Source organism: Pelophylax lessonae (genome assembly GCF_965119305.1).
Source record: "Pelophylax lessonae genome assembly, chromosome: 2".
NCBI lineage: Eukaryota > Metazoa > Chordata > Amphibia > Anura > Ranidae > Pelophylax > Pelophylax lessonae.
Window position 1 is genome coordinate 303934301 of NC_138769.1, and position 17743 is coordinate 303952043.

The window sequence follows — 17743 nt, forward strand, 5'->3', positions numbered from 1 at the left end:
AAACAGCCGGGCTGACCCTGAGTCCAGCGTCAGACCCAAGTAGTCCAGTTTTGTGGACAGAGACAGTGCCGATTTCTGAAAATTCAGTGTCCACCCGAATTCCTGCAGAGTTCGCACCGTAATGTCCAAGTTGGCTTCTAGAGCCAAGGAAGACTTTGCAGATCATCCAGGAAACCCAGTACCGTAATCCCCTTCTGCCGTAGCAAGGCCAACACTGGGGCCAAAACCTTTGTGAACACCCGAGACCAAAGGGTAACTCCACCAATTTGAAAATATCATCTGTGACGAAACGTCGTAAGGACACGGCGTACTGACGTCATCTGATCGCGACCAGGGAGTGCGGACGAGCGGAGACCGTCCGGCCGGCGGCCTACACATTTATGCTCCACATTTCCTTCGCTACTGTAAGTTTTATTCTTTATTCTTTTAAATAAATAATATGGTTTTACACTATGGAAGCCTTCTTTTTCATTTGGTGGTGATCTCCTTGGCCCTTTTTGGAGTTACTCGATCAGGATTCCACTGCAGGTCCCCTTGAGGTCCATCATTCTCACAGGCGATTTGATCATTCCCATTGGGTAAGAGGCAAATCTCACTGGTGGAGGTTGGCATCTCATCTTGCTTGATTCTTTTGTTTACTGTAACCTGGCCCAATCTGATTATTATCTGGTAAGAGGCGAGCTTTACTGGTGGTGGTTATCTACAAAGAGGACACCTACTTAGGATTTCCCATTCACTTTGGTGTTTTTCTTTTCTTCATTGTGGTAAGAGGCGACACCAGCCGATTCAGGATTGCACCTCACCTATATGTTTTTTCACGTTTATCCAGTTATTTTTGGTAAGGGGTACCTATAGGTGTCCCACCTAAGAGGACTTTTCATTTTTTTTGACTGTTTTAATTTTTACACTGGTGGAGTTTCACACACTTATTTCCAGTTTTGTCACTCACATTGGTGTTTACGTTTTTTTTCCATTTGTGTTGGGTTTTACGCTATTGCGTTTTATATTTTTTATCCAATACCGTTGAATCAACGCGAGAGTATTGGTTCCAGTCTGCTATCAAGGGGACGAGATTCATCTTAGAGAACCTGCCTTTTGATTTACCATTTCTGGTAAGCGTATACCCATAGGGAGCCTGTTTGAATACTGTGATCCTGATACATATGGACTTTTATGGACTTTATTTTCCATCATTCAAGCTAGCGCTACTTATTATATAGATTCTGTTTAGGGTGTGGTCACACTTGAAGTTGCTGCTGTTTCTTTTCCATTAGCGCGGTTAATACTTTGTGTATTCTATACAAATGAAAAGTGCTCATCGCCCACGGCAAAACGAAGAAAACGCTGCTGCCCGACATATAATGGAATATGAAGGTAAGCGTCCTTGAGATCAAGGCCAGCAGATCTCCTTGATGAAGGAAAGCTACTACCATGCGGATGAACTCCATCCAAAATTTCTGAACCCACACAAAGTGGTTCAGAGCCTTGAGACCCAAGATTGGACACCATCACCAGGGGGCCAGCACCGGCATCATCCACTACTTTTCCGGTCCAGCACCATACAAGCCCCCCCACCCAAAAGCACCCATGCCCCCCAGGGGGGGACCAGGGGCAGATGAGGGAACCTACACAGGGGAAACCCCACTAAGGAGAAGGGGGAAAAGTATGAAGGGGAGGATAGACACAGGAGGGGCCAACCATCCCCAGGGAGGGCCCGCGACCACCCCAACAAATCCTGTAAGAAAGGAGGGGGAACACTACTCACCATACCAGGGTCACCTGGCAGGCGCTACTCCCAGCAGTCCACCGCACCATCTTGGAATGGGGGTGCTGTGGCCTGAGGTACGCTGTGACTCTGATCGTGACTGCTGTCGTGACTAGGGTTAAGGGACCTCGCGAGGTGTTTCATTCGCCGGCCCGCCCACTTCGAGTGGGGCTATGTCGCAACCAACCTAGCGCGGAGCTAATAGTTGGGTCACGCTAGCAGGCCAGACTGGGAAGACCGTACGGATCTGGGATATCCAGTGCGTCGCCAGGTCCGGCTGTTGATTGTAGTTCACACAGGAACAGTTGATTGTAGTTCACACAGGAACAAAAATAAAAATAAAAGGAAAAAATACTAATTAAAAAGGAAAAAATTCCAGGACCGCAGATCCCAGCAGAGAGCCAGGTCCTTACTCCTGATTAGGCAGAAAAAAGTCCTACAGCAGGAAGTGATGGTATCCCCTCTGGGACTGCCCCAGGGGCATAACCAAAAAGGTTTCCGCCTAGTTCTACTCCTGAAGAGAGACAGCATTAAGCCCACTGGTCTAAAGACTTGAAGCTGTGTCCATCAGTGAATGAAAGAGAAATAATTATTGAAATAGTTGTGTCATATATGTGACACCTTTATAAGCTCTGCATGATGTTTATCTTCAAGCACAAAAATCAGACAAACAGGAACCCCCCCTCCCCCAATTGCTATTTCTCCCCCTGCCTGAAATAAGCCAGGGCCTCTCTCTTTTCTCTGTTACACCTTCTTCTCTTCTTCATAAAGACAAAGGTTTGGCAAAGCCAGGACTAATGATTTGTGACCTGCTCTACTGTCTCTTTAGCCCAAGGTCCACTGGCTGAAACACCTAATGATGTTTATGAGCTTTAAGTAAAGAACACAAGATAATAAGGAAGTAAAATCAGTAGCTGAGAGATACAATTGTGTGTCATCTGCATAAACAGGTAGTAATATACTGTAACACAAATGAACAAACAAGCTGCCCAGTATCATAGATCAAGAGAGAAAAAAATGGTCCAAAGAATGAGACTTTAGGTATACAAACTGGCAGAAGTTTTGTGTGGACATCAAAAAAGGCTTTGTATTTATTGAGAAAATGTAAAGTACTCCCGGAATTGCCCCTGTGCAAAGCGAGGGACCTCTGGGTTCACCGAGTAGAATGGCAGCTGCTCATCACTGGACCTGGAAACTAGCAGAAATCACTGTTACAGCAGTGTCTACTACAGTAATTTTCATCTTCCACAGAGATTCCACAGGTATGGAAAAATTGCCAATACCTACATTTCAGAGTTTTTCTAAAGTTTCCAGTATTCATTTTTTTTTTTTTTAAATGTGTTGGAAAATCTTCTTCAGATTATATAAACGAGTTTGAAGAAGAAGGCAGAGGACAGAGTAGGGTGCTAAAGCTAAAAAGCTGCTCTTAATTGTAAAAGTGTGTGAATATGAGAAAGAATCACTATGATTGCTTGGCCCTTGGAACGCATTGCTGAATTCTACATCATGTTTGTATATCAGGAAATCCTTTTAAGTATTATTCTTGAATACAGTATTTCAATTTTAGACTATATGTAGGCCACTTTTCTCTTAAGAAGTTCTTTTCAAAAGCCCAAAATATACTTGAAACGCATTTTTTCATTTGCTTTGTCTTTGACTATTACCTCACAATCCTGTTAAAAATGACTGCTATTTGGAAGAGAAAAAGAAAGCCCACCTTGAAACAAGTTTACTGAAACTCTTTGAGAAAAAACATTTATTTCTGAGGAAAGGTACAGCCAATACCTCAAATATTTGTTGAACAGGATATGCAGGTCAAAATTACTTAAATCTGAACTTAGATTTTTTTCCCAAATGTATGGCAATTCCTCTACTATGTGGAAGATGATTACTCACAATTGGCTGCATACTGTCATCTTCCCAATACAACCTGTTGAAGCTACAGCACTTCTCTGGAGCCTGACTCATTTCCAGCCTAAATGACTTACAGTGGTATTAAAGGGTCGGCTTGTAAAAAAACATAACAAACATGTCCTACTTACCTGCTCTGTGTAATGGTTTTGGGGGGGGGAGAGAATAAGGGAAAGTATTATATGCATACACTATACTTCAGCTCTAATTTCACTTCTGTATACACAAATCCAGGAAGGAGATTTATGTCTCCATCTTTGAAGCCTTCTTTGTTGGCTTTGGGGATTTTATGTGTGTACTTTCTAGGTGTTTTTTAATCTTTCTTTTCAAAATATGTTAACTGCAAAACAGAAAAAACTTCATGTGTTGATGCAGAAGTAAAAAATGCTATCAGATAAGGAAACAAGTCAAGGGAAGGGTATGGGAATAACAACCAAGAAAGATATTTTAAATAAACAAATATATCTTAACATAACATGATTGAACAGAAATCCCCTCTCAGTCCTTGTCAAGTCCTAGAATAAATGCCACAACTGTCCAGATACAACTTGTATCACAAATGTATTATGACATCTCAACATGTTACAACTGTGCAAACCATGCATCCATAAGCATATAATGCTCTGGTCTGCATTGATAAATATACACCTATACAATAATTTCCTGAATAGAATCAGAATAGTGGTTTTGATTTAATTTCCAAACAGCAACTCAGGCAAAAAAAAAAAACACAATTTAAGATACAGCCAGGTCCATAAATATTGGGACATCGACACAATTCTAATCTTTTTGGCTCTATACACCACCACAATGGATTTGAAATGAAACAAACAAGATGTGCTTTAACTGCAGACTTTCATCTTTAATTTGAGGGTATTTACATCCAAATCAGGTGAACAGTGTAGGAATTACAACAGTTTGTATATGTGCCTCCCACTTTTTAAGGGACCAAAAGTAATGGGACAGATTAACAATCATAAATCAAACTTTCACTTTTTAATACTTGGTTGCAAATCCTTTGCAGTCAATTACAGCCTGAAGTCTGGAACGCATAGACATCACCAGACGCTGGGTTTCATCCTTGGTGATGCTCCGCCAGGCCTCTACTGCAACTGTCTTCAGTTCCTGCTTGTTCTTGGGGCATTTTCCCTTCAGTTTTGTCTTCAGCAAGTGAAATGCATGCTCAATCGGATTAAGGTCAGGTGATTGACTTGGCCATTGCATAACATTCCACAACTCTTTGGTTGCTTTCGCAGTATGCTTCGGGTCATTGTCCATCTGCACTGTGAAGCGCTGTCCAATGACTTCTAAAGCATTTGGCTGAATATCAGCAGATAATATTGCCCGAAACACTTCAGAATTCATCCTGCTGCTATTGTCAGCAGTCACATCATCAATAAATACAAGAGAACCAGTTCCATTGGCAGCCATACCTGCCCATGCCATGACTCTACCACCACCATGCTTCACTGATGAGGTGGTATGCTTTGGATCATGAGCAGTTCCTTTCCTTCTCCATACTCTTTTCTCTTCCCATCACTCTGGTACAAGTTGATCTTGGTCTCATCTGTCCATAGGATGTTGTTCCAGAACTGTGTAGACTTTTTTAGATGTTGTTTGGCAAACTCTAATCTGGCCGTCCTGGTTTTGAGGCTCACCAATGGTTTACATCTTGTGGTGAACCCTCTGTATTCACTCTGGTGAAGTCTTCTCTTGATTGTTGACTTTGACACACATACACGTACCTCCTGGAGAGTGTTCTTGATTTGGCCAACTGTTGTGAAGGGTGTTTTCTTCACCAGGGAAAGAATTCTTCGGTCATCCACCACAGTTGTTTTCCGTGGTCTTCCTTGTCTTTTGGTGTTGCTGAGCTCACCGGTGCGTTCTTTCTTTTTAAGTATATACCAAACAGTTGATTTGGCCACACCTAATGTTTTTGCTATATCTCTGATGGGTTAGTTTTGTTTTTTCAGCATAATGATGGCTTGCTTCACTGATAGTGACAGCTCTTTGGATCTCATATGGAGAGTTGACAGCAACAGATTCCAAATGCAAATAGCACACTTGAAATGAACTCTGGACCTTTTATCTGCTCCTTGTAAATGGGATAATGAAGGAATAACACACACCTGGCCATGGAACAGCTGAGCAGCCAATTGTCCCATTACTTTTGGTCCCTTAACAAGTGGGAGGCACATATGCAAACTGTTGTAATTCCTACACCTTTCACCTGATTTGGATGTAAATACCCTCAAATTAAAGCTGAACGTCTGCAGTTAAGGCACGTCTTGTTTGTTTCATTTCAAATCCATTATAGAGCCAAAAAGATTAGAATTGTGTTGATGTTCCAATATTTATGGACCTGACTGTATATTAACGAGGCGTCTTCAAAACGTTTCTCTCTGCAATTTTTATTTTATTAAGAATTTCAAAAACAAATTACAACTATTATACTAAGCTGCAAGGTCAGCCGGCTTGTCAGACAGACTAGTCACATGACACTCTCAGACACGACCAATTACTACTCCTCCCAAGCTCCCATTTCCAACGAAAATATAAATGTGCAGTAACTATTTGAAGTCCCCTCTGGGGGTAATGGGTAGAGTGGGGTTAATTAAACATTTTTTTTTATTTATGAAGTCCCCTCATGTGTGTGTGTGTGTGTATATATATATATATATATATATATATGTGTATATATATATATATACACAGTATCTCACACAAGTGGGTACACCCCTCACATTTTTGTAAATATTTTATTATATCTTTTCATGTGACAACACTGAAGAAATGGCACTTTGCTACAATGAAAAGGTAGTGAGTGTAAAGCTTGTATAACAGTGTAAATTTGCTGTCTCCTCAAAATAACTCAACACACAGCCATTAATGTCTAAACCGCTGGCAACAAAAGTGAGTACACCCCTAGATGAAAATGTCCAAATTGGACCCAATTAGCCATTTTTCCCTCCCTGGTGTCATGTGACTTGTTAGTTTTACAAAGTCTAAGGTGTGAATGGGGAGCAGGTGTGTTAAATTTGGTGTTATCGATCCCACTCTCTCATACTGGTCACTGGAAGTTCAACATGGCACCTCATGGCAAAGAACTCTCTGAGGATCTGAAAAAAAGAATTGTTGCTCTACATAAAGATGGCCTAGGCTATAGGAAAATTGCCAAGACCCTGAAACTGAGCTGCAGCATGGTGGCAAAGATCATACAGTGGTTTAACAGGACAGGTTCCACTCAGAACAGGCCTCGCCATGGTCGACCAAAGAAGTTGAGTGCACCTGCTCAGCGTCATATCCAGAGGTTGTCTTTGGGAAATAGGAAATTTGAGTGCTGACAGTATTGCTGCAGTATTGCTGCAGAGGTTGAAGGGGTGGGGGGTCAGCCTGTCAGTGCATAGACCATGTGCCGCACACTGCATCAAATTGGTCTGCATGGATGGCTGTCGTCCCAGAAGGAAGCCTCTTCTAAAGATGTTGCACAAGAAAGCCCGCAGTTTGCTGAGGACAAGCAGACTAAGGGCATAAATTAATAAAAAAGTGGGCAGATTACTGCGCTAAAGGTATTAAAAAACAAAAAATTGGTGTAACCAAGGTGTAAAAAATGAGTATTACAAAGGTTTATCTGTGAAAGATTCCAACATCTTGCAATATCACTCTACGGAGTAGCACCTACAGTTTTGGATTCTTCTACGTATAAAAAAAATTTTTCAACAATACGAATCACATTCAGATGTTGGAACTGAATATTTTATTTGTGCAATTATTTATTGGGACTGTTATTTAAGAATTTATGGACTATTATTTTTTGATGTGTTCAATATCACTTGTCGCATATTCACTTTCTTAAAATTATTACATATATATGCATGGGTTAAGGGCTACACATATATTTTTACCATAAGGACATACATTACTGGAACCATGTCCTGTGGTCTGATGAGATCAAGATAAACTTATTTGGTTCAGATGGTGTCAAGCGTGTGTGGCAGCAACCAGGGGAGGAGTACAAAGTTTGTCTTGCCTACAGTCAAGCATGGTGGTGGGAGTGTCAAGGTCTGGGGCTGCAGGAGTGCTGCCGAAACTGGGGGGCTACAGTTCATTGAGGGAGCCATGAATGCCAACATGTACTGTGACATACTGAAGCAGAGCATGATCCCCTCCCTTTGGATACTGGGCCGCAGGGCAGTATTCCAACATGATAACGACCCCAAACACATCTCCAAGACGACCACTACCTTGCTAAAGAAACTTAGGGTAAAGGTGATGGACTGGCCAAGCATGTCTCCAGACCTAAACCATATTGAGCATCTGTGGGGCATCCTCAAAAGGACGGTGGAGGAGTGCAAGGTCTCTAACATCCACCAGCTCCGTGATGTTGTCATGGAGGAGTGGAAGAGGACTCCAGTGACAACCTGTGAAGCTCTGGTGAACTTCATGCCCAAGAAGGGTTAAGGCAGTGCCGGAAAATAATGGTGGCCACACAGTATATTAACAATTTGGACATTGTCACTTAGGGGTGTACTCACTTTTGTTGCCAGCGGTTTAGACATTAATGGCTGTGTGTTGAGTTATTTTAAGGGGAAAGCAATTTACACTGTTATAAAAGCTGTACACTCAATACTTTACAGTGTAGCAAAGTGTCATTCACTCAGTGTTGTCACATGAAAAGATATAATAAAACATTTACAAAAATGTGAGGTGTGTACTCACTTTTGTTAGATACTGTATATATATATATATATATATATGTATATATATATATATTTTTTTTTTTTAACAGGGTCTCCAGTTTAGAGAGTGGGTTGAAGTCTTGGGCAGTGCAAGGGAGGGTGGTGCCATATGCTTTTTCAGGTCACACTATAGGTTGTCGGTGTCAGGGGAACACAGTCATATCTATATATTTTAGGATATACATGCAAGCTGATATAAAGTGGGCTACACATCTGCAGTGATGAGTTGAGTGTCAAATTACATTATATTATTATTTCTTTAATTTCTTCTTTAGAACACAAAGTTGGGTGCATAATAACAGCAAGAAAAGGCTTACACTACTGACCCACAGACACAGCTAGGGAGTGTTTAACACAGATTTCAGACAAAAAAATAGTGAATAATTCAAGTACATCATGTACTTGTAATACGTGTCCACATAAGACAAAATCATAACTTCAAATGTCCTCGACAATTTTATGGATAGGGCCTGCAAAGGGGTAAATGAAGGGCTGGTTGCCATGTACACATGAGTCTGACAGTAGGCTAAAAGAAAGTATGGGGATAAAGAGTATAGAGGGGGAAGAGGTGGAGGAGGGAAAGGAAGGAAATAGAATGCAGAGGGAAAGAGGGGAAGAAGGATGGACTGGTGGGGTGTTATAAAATTAATTATTTTATATTAAATTATTATGGTACATAGCCACAAACATCTGTACACTTTGTCACACAGAAGACGTAATTGCACAATGTCAAAAGACTTATGATAGGCAAAGTGTGCATGTCCAGGAGAGAAATAGTGTGTGTGTGTGTGTGTGTGTGGGGGGGGGGGTGTAATTAATAAAGACTGGACAGATGCTCTAGATTCTGTCTGCTCCAATCAGCTTCTATCTCCACCTTGTTCTGGTAAAGTAGTTGTAAACCTCAGACATGGAATATGAAAAAAAGCACATTCTTCTATACTGTGTACTTGTCTCTCTCCAAAGCTCAGATTGTCATTTCTCCCTGTTGCCTGGTTCCTTTGTTCCCAGCATGAATCACTTCTGGCAGCTTTTCCCAACACAAGGATTAAAAAAGTGACGGGGCAGGGAGCTGCAGCACTCAGTCTGTGACTGTTATCCCCAGCTGTGCTTGTTCTCTGTACTGTGTGAGGGGGGGGGGGTGTCCCTCCCCTTCAATTGGGGCTCAGTGCTGTTGGCTGTGTGAAGATTTTAGATCCCCACTCCTGCTCCTAGAACTAAAGAGAAATCCTTTCTTCTGTGTGTTTTTAGAGCGATCTACAGTGGAAATGGCTGCAGATACACAGCTACAACCTATATAGGAGGATTTGTTTCATCTCTGTGTTTCACCTAATGCTAGTCATTTCACTAGGTATATGTGTGGGTTTGCAACCACTTTAAGCTTTGAAAATGAAAGATAGAAGCTGGCTGGTTGCCATGCACAGCTGCTCTAAATTCTGGAAAGTGATATTAAACCCGCGCTAAAATAAGTATGGTGTAGTGATAAATAAATCAGTAATTTTTGTAGCTGCTGCTCACCAAGTAAAAAACTCAGAAAACATATTATTGAGTTATTGTGTTTTATTATTGCGTTATTGTGTTTTAATATGCTCTAAATTCTGGTTGCTCTGCTTCTGATAAGTTCCCCTTAACGTGTAAAAGAAAACAAATGTGCAAATAAAAAGAAGTAAAAAAGCCAGTCAGCTTATTGTGACGGGAGGCAAAAAAAGAGCCAAAAAGCATTTAATGGAAAAATTACTGACAGATTTCCACAGTAAAGTAACAAATCCAACTACAAAACTGTAGTCAGTACACATAATAGGGCAGAACAAGCAGCAAGTCAGGTCAAAGGCTGATAGCTATGGCAGGCGACAAACAGATGATGAGGAGCCTTCTGTTTAGGCATGGGCAGAATGCACTTTTGTGCTTGTCATCAGGTGACATCATCGATGTCTACATTTCAGCCACACTGACTTAGGACGGTCAGCTGTTCACAGCTGGTGAGTGGAAGACACAGGTTTCTTACATGAAGCCTGGCTATTTGTAGTTAAAAAGTAAACCCAGTCAAGCCTAAATTTTATCATGTATTATACATATTTGATTATACATACAATTTATCTGCCAAAATCCAAGTAAATATAGTAACTAGATTCGATGCAATGTATTTTAGCATAATTTTATTTGCATAGCTATTGTTCATGATGACCAGTCAAGTTTCATCTTTTATTCTCTGGGAAAAATAATCCTACTGGTTACTATGAACAAAAATTTGTTTTTTTTCCCCACCTTTTTTGATTGTTCCAGTTTTTATAAATATGCCATACAGGATTTGCTCCTTACTAAATAAAAGCTATAGGCCTTTTGTTTGTGAAATAAGCAATACTGTTACATAATGTTCACCTTTGCCTGAAGCTTACCTCTGCTGCCAGATAATTCCCAGTAGCAAGATGTTTAAATCGATAAAGACTGTTCCAGTGCCCTGCTCCTCCTCTACAAGGATCATGATGCACAACCTGTATGAAAAGATAGACATAGTGTAATCCGTTAAGACATCAAAAAGACCTTTCCAATGCCTGTACCGTTGGTCTCACTGTTGTCTAATCCTAAAAGATTTGTGTAACCAGCTTAGAAAGTCTTCAAATGAGTGTGTAAGTCAAAATATTAGTGACAGTCAGGATTTTTGCATTCATACCAGTTATGTTTTATATTTTGCCAGTTAATTCCCTCACATAAATAAATACACTCAAATACTATTTTAGAATCAGAACTAAACATGATGAAAATACCACCAACCAGAAAAGTGCAACCAAATATTGATTTGCCCAGCTATGTATCTTAAAGAGGAAGTAAACCCTCCTCTGACACTTTTACCTATAGGTAAGCCTATGATAAGGCTTACCTATAGGTACTGTAAATATCTCCTAAACATGTACCGTTTAGGAGATATTTACCTTACATGCAGCCAGTGACGTCACTGGCGCATGCGCTCTGAAGGAACGGCCGCTCGTGCCGTTCCTTCAGGGTCCCGTGCCGTGACCGTCGGCTCCCGCGTGCATGAGATGGCCGGATGCCGCGATCCCGGAAGAGAGGCAACTGGACATGTCGCCCGTCATACAGGTAAGCGGACGGCACGGCGGGGGCTCGTTCTAAGGCAAGTATTTCATAATGAGCTAGTATGCGATGCATACTAGCTCATTATGTGTTTCTCTTGCAGGTTGCAAAAAGAAAAGAAACATTTTTGGGGGGTTTACAACCTCTTTAAAGCGGAGTTCCACCCTAAAAAAAAACTTTGCAGCATCAGGTAGAATAAAAAAACCTGAAAAAGAATTGGATAGTTAATATTTTTTTTTTGTTTCACTTACCTTGTTGTTAATAAAAATTAACTTACCTTCCTTCCTCTTCCTCCTTATGCAGCCGCGGCCCCCAACGTCACTTCCTTGTTTGCATTGCATCCTGGGAGATGAGCGTCATCAATCCCAGGATACAAGGGAAATGGACGGCCACTATTCTGATTTCTGATCGCAATTTACAGTGCATGCGCGAGATTGCGATCGGCATTCTGGGTAGCTGAAACCAGGAAGAAGGACACATCTGGGGACACAGCGGCTTTAGACGCCCACACTGGAGATGGCGGCGCTCTTCAATCAATTTTAAAGGTAAGATTTTATCTATATTCATTTACTGTACACTACTGTAATGTGGGGTTATTGTTAGTGTAATTGGGGTTAGCTTAGGATTAGGGGGGTATTTTTAGCTAACAAATGTGTATGTGGCCGGAACTCTACTTTAAGGTTTTTTGTTAGTTATGTAACAATGTCTAGACATTTCAGCTCTGCAAGGTTTACCCCCCTTTATGACCAGGCCATTTTTTGAAATACAACACTGCATTACTTTAACTGACAATTGTGCGGTCATGCGGCGCTGTACCCAAATAAAATTTATATCCTTTTTTTCCCCACAAAAAAATCTTTCTTATGATGGTATTTAATCACCTCTGCGGTAAATGTTTGGGCTATGCACAAAAAACAAACAACAACTTTGAAAAAAAAAAACAAATATATATTTTTTACTTTCTACTCTGAAACATATCTAATAAAAAAAATGTAAAAAATCAAATTTCTTCATAGAATTTGGCCAATATGTATTCTGCTACATATTTTTGGTATAAAAAAAAAAGTGTATATTGATTAATTTGCGCAAAAGTTATAGCGTCTACGAACTATGGGATATTTATATGGAATTTTATTTTTTTTCCGTAGCAATGGCGGCAATCAGCGACTTATAGCGGGACTGCGATATTGGGGTGGACAAATCAGACACTTTTGACACTTTTTTGGGGACCAGTGACATTAATACAGTGATCAGAGCTAAAAAAAATATACATTGTCACTATACTAATGACACCATCTTGATTTTTCATAACAGCCAGAAAACTAGGAAAAAATTCAGCAATGACAAAATAATTTTTTCTCAAGAGGGTCCCCACCAATCCACACACACCTACTAATCAGTCAATCAGCTATGCATCATATGTTCAGATTTGAAAATTTTAAATCTTTAAGCCAATAACAGCCAGAACATAAACAATCTCACAGATGGCTCATCCTTTCTCTAAAACTGTGAAACTGCTTCTATAGGGGAGTTGTGGGTAATAACAGGAGGACACAAGAAGGTGACCTGATTAACAGATTCTTCCTGTGGTAACTTCTGAAAATATGTGATGAGAATTACGGCCCCCGGCCCCCTGTAACAGAAGATGGTTGCAGCAGGCTAGCAATCTCCAAAATCGAAAAACTATTCCACTTAGGACATTATATAAAACATTTATACTGTATATAAATATATTGTAATACAGTAGGTTTTTATTTATTAATTGTTAGCATGCTGGAATTTCTAGTTCAACAGCTGAAGAACAGCAACCTGTTTGCCACTCTCTTTCCTGATTAGCAATTATCTGAAAATGATTGTGTCCATTAGTTACCAATTCTAGATTTCCTGTGGGTTTCTCATTCCTTTATTCATAAGACTTTGAGAGATCAATGGCCTGTGTTTCAGTACTAAACAATGGACACGTAGTTCTCAATGGACTACAAGTGCAGTAATCCACAGTATGCACTCATAATCCAGTGACACTTCCTCCAGCTATTTAACTTAAAGACTGTACAAAGGTATGCACTGATCAAGGGTACAATGCTATGCAGACTCCTGTGGAAAAAAATAATAAATGCAATTTTTTTTCCTGCAAAAAGATGTGCATTTATTCTTTTTTACTGATGGTGAACTTAGCCTTTAGAGGTCAGTCTGCCCCAAAAAATGGGATTTTTGACTTACCGTAAAAGCCATTTCTCTGAAGTTCATTGACAGAAACAGCTCCTGATCTTCGTGACCATTGGGTTATACTGCCCCCTGCAGGAGTAGGACACTAGGCAGAAAAAAAAGAATGACTATGCCTATGGGCAGTCCCAGGAGGTATACTCCCCCTCTCTGCTACAGGTACTCAGTTTTGTTACAAGCAGTGTCAGAAGTATTACAACTCCATAGAGGGCTGGGTGCTGTGTCCATCAATAAACATGAGAGAAATGGATTTTACGGTAAGTCAAAAATCCCATTTTCTCTTTCGTTCATTGACAGGGACAGCTCCAGATCTTCTTGACCATTGGGACATCCCAAAGAAGTGTCAAACATGAGGGGTGGGAACAGCAATAAAAAATTCCCAAAACTAAACCGTAGCCAACCAGGTAACTGGAGCTCAACAAAAACAACTGGAGCCCACCTAAAACAATACAGCTCCAAAGAGGGAACAGACCCTCTAAACAGCAGCCTGCAAAACCTTGCGACCAAAAGAGGCATCCGCAGATGCCAACACATCCACTTTATAAAATTTAGTGAAAGTTTGCACCGACGACCAAGTAGCCGCATTGAACACCTGCTTTACTGACACCTGATGACAGAAGGCCCAAGAAGCGCCTGAATAGAGTGCACCATCACAGGGAAAGAAGGAACGTAACTCTTAATTGAATAGGCCTGAGTCACCATCTGTCTGATCCATCTGGCAATCGTCCCAGACGCAGCGGACAGTCCTTTTCGAGTCCCATCTGTGAGCACAAATAGTGAGTCTGACTTCCTAAAAGTCTCCGTGGCTGTCAGGTACACCCGAATAGCTCGAACCACATCCAGGGAATACAACGCAATTTCCTTAAGGTGTTTTGGTCTGGGACACAGGAAAGGCAACACAATGTCCTCATTCAGATGAAAATTAGAGACACCTTTTTGGAAGGAATGATGGACAAGGGAGGAGAACCACCTTATATCTGTGAAGCACCAAGTAAGGGGTGCGACAAGACAACCAATTCCAACACCTTGCGCGCAGAAGTGATAGCCACCAAAAAGGCCACCTTCTGGGATAGCATAAACAGGGGAATCTCCCGAATATTTTCAAAGGGAGGCTTCTGGAAGGGAGGCTTCTGGAGAGCTGAAAGCACCAAGTTGAGATCCCAAGGTGGTAGTGGGGACCGCACTGGTGGAGTCAAATATCGAACCCCCTGAATAAAGGTACGCACCAGGGAGTGCATGGCCAAGGGAAACAATTTCTGCTCAACCCCCCGTTGAAGGAAGGACAAAACCCAAGGCACCAAGAAAGAGCGAGGGTGAACACCAAGCAACTCACACCACGAAATGTACGCTTTCAAAGTACGATGGTAGATCTAGAGCTAGACTTCCTAGCTTTAATAGAGTAAAGGAATCACTGACCCAGACAAACCTCTATCCTTCAGCACCTGGCTTTCAACAGCCAACCTGTTGAAACGTTCAGAGTTCCAAGACATTGATCGGGAGTCTGGACTCCTCCAAACCCCCTGAGCGGAGTTCCAAACCAGGATACCCCCTTCCCTGGACAGACTGGCATCCGTGGTAACCACTGCCCAATACAGGGGGAGAAAGGATTTTCCCTTAAGGACGAGCTGGAGAGCAAAGCCACCAGACCAGAGACACTTATGTTTTTGACTTCAGACACCTGTCCCAATTGGCCAAGATCTTCCTTTAAAGGGACCTCGTATTGAACTGTGCAAAGGGGACCACCTCGAAGGTAGAAAACATTAGGCTTGCATGCAAGTCCAGAGGGCCGACCCCTGCTGGACAGCAGGAGATGAATCGCAGCATGCGATTTCTGGAGTTTGTCCAGAGGAAGGAACACTGGCTAGAGCCGAGTCCAGAGTTAGACCCAGATAGTCCATCTTCGTGGAAGGATCCAGAGCAGACTTCTGATAATTCAGAAGCCAGCCGAACTCCCTCAGAGACAGTATAGTGAATTCTACGTTGTCCATCAGAGCAGTAGGGGACTCTGCTCGCAAGAGAAGGTCGCCCAGGTAATCCAGCACTGCGATCCCACGCTGACATACCAATTCCAACACCGGGGGCAACACCTTTTTGAAGACCCGAAGAGCAGAGGCAACACCAAACAGTAACGCCACAAACTGAAAATGCTCCTATCCCATGGCAAAGCAGAGGAAGCAGTCCACTTTTTAAGGAGGGACTCTTCAAAGGGGTACCTCATTGCGAATCGCTTGGGGACCACAAAGGGACTCTTTGCGACTCTTTGTCGAAATAGGAAGGAAATAGAAACACCTTCGCTGCTCTAGACTGCTTGTGAGTGCCAAAGGGAACCAGTGCCTCCGCCGCAGCTTCAGCTGGGTCCTCCATTTTCGTACACGACTACAGGAGTAGAGGAATCATCCTCACTATCTGAGATATCACGGCGTGTGGTCGCATGACCCCTCAGGGTGGGCCACGTTCACGGCAGCCAGATCAGAATCAGGATCTGAGGAGACAGATGAGGCAGGGGAAGGCAAGGGCGATTTTTATTACCCCGCCGCCCAAAAACCGCCTCTACTCAGGACACAACGGACTCCAGGACCACCGTCAGAGCATCAATGGATGATTGGGGCCCGGAGGGCCCCGCAGGCTCTGAGAGGTGGTCAGGTGGGGAAATGTGCTCCAAACACTACACGAGGAATAAGGGTACCCCACAAAAATGCAAAAAAACACTGCTAAGGGACACCCCCCACTGCGCTGGTAATACCACCCAGTCGCAAGCCACAGAGCACCCCTGATCCTGCAGCAGAGAGAGGGAGAGGACTCACCACCCCACCAGGCAGTCACCAGCAACACTAGGATCAAAGCACTCCACGCGCGGCATCAAGGAAGGAAAGAGGCCCAGGAGTCAGCACCAGGGGATAAGGAGTGGGCTCCGAGAGCTGAAATCGCCGCCCAGAAGCCTCCACAGTAATGGCCGCCATTGATTTCAATGCCACACTAATGCAAAATGGCCACTGTGGCGACACATACATGGCCACCAGCCTATACAGAATATAGGCTTCAAAAAAGTGGCGGCTCCATGAGGCTCCAAGGGACCCAGGAAGGGAGAGCTGTGGCAGGAGCCCCAACAGCTACAGCCCCCCCCCACACACACACAGCCAATCGCTCCCGGACCCCATCGCCAGTACAGCACCCTGCCCCAGCCTCAGGAGGTAGGCCAAACCAACATACAACCCCAAGTATAGGTGGGGGGGGTGGAGATGACCCACAGGACCACCAAACACAAGGGGGGTGCCTAATGGGAAGGAGGGGAACCCGGGGGTCTGACCGTCCCAGGGAGGGGCCTGCATCCACCCCAAAACCCTCAGGGGGAGAGGAGGGTCAGTTACTCACCAAATTAAATGGGGGGGCTGTTGGCCAAGGTGAATGCTGAGACGTGGGCCGAAAACCCGGTCGTATGCAACCTCGTGAGACTTTTAACTCGCATGGACGACTTAGCGCTAAGCTGTGGTCTGGGCGCGCTCACTGGCCAGACTAGGGTGACCACTGGATCTAGATTATACAGCCCATCGTCCAGTCTGGCAGTTGATTGTAGATCCCACAGGGGAAAAAAACAGGAGAAAAAAATCGAACTTAAAAGAGAAAAATTGACAGGACCAGAGATCCCAGTAAGGAACTAGGTCCTTACTCCTTACTAGGCAGAAAAAACTGAGTACCTATAGCAGAGAGGGGGGTATAACTCCCGGGACTGCCCATAGGCATAGTCTTTTTTTTTTTCTGCCTAATGTCCTACTCCTGTAGGGGCAGTATAACCCAATGGTCAAGAAGATGTGTCTGTGTCCGTCAATGAAAGAAAGAGAAAATAATAAAATTTTTGAAAGATGCAGATTCTACATACACATAATCAACTTTGTATATAGCATTACATGCCTATCTTGTTCACCTTTTGCTTGTACAGGTTGTTGAAGAATCCATCCTGTGCAATAGTAAATTATAATAATAGTCATACTGTCTGCTATAATTGTCTACAACTACCTGT

General features: G+C 42.7%; 1 protein-coding gene across 1 annotated transcript in view; it reads right to left on the minus strand.

The window, feature by feature from the left end:
- ITPR3 (inositol 1,4,5-trisphosphate receptor type 3) overlaps positions 1-17743 on the minus strand; it is a 544698-nt gene that overhangs the window by 442377 nt on the left and 84578 nt on the right. Inside the window, exon 9 of the mRNA XM_082246986.1 lies at positions 10809-10904. Coding sequence (XP_082103112.1) covers positions 10809-10904 — 96 coding nt within the window. The remainder of the gene's footprint in view (positions 1-10808; positions 10905-17743) is intronic.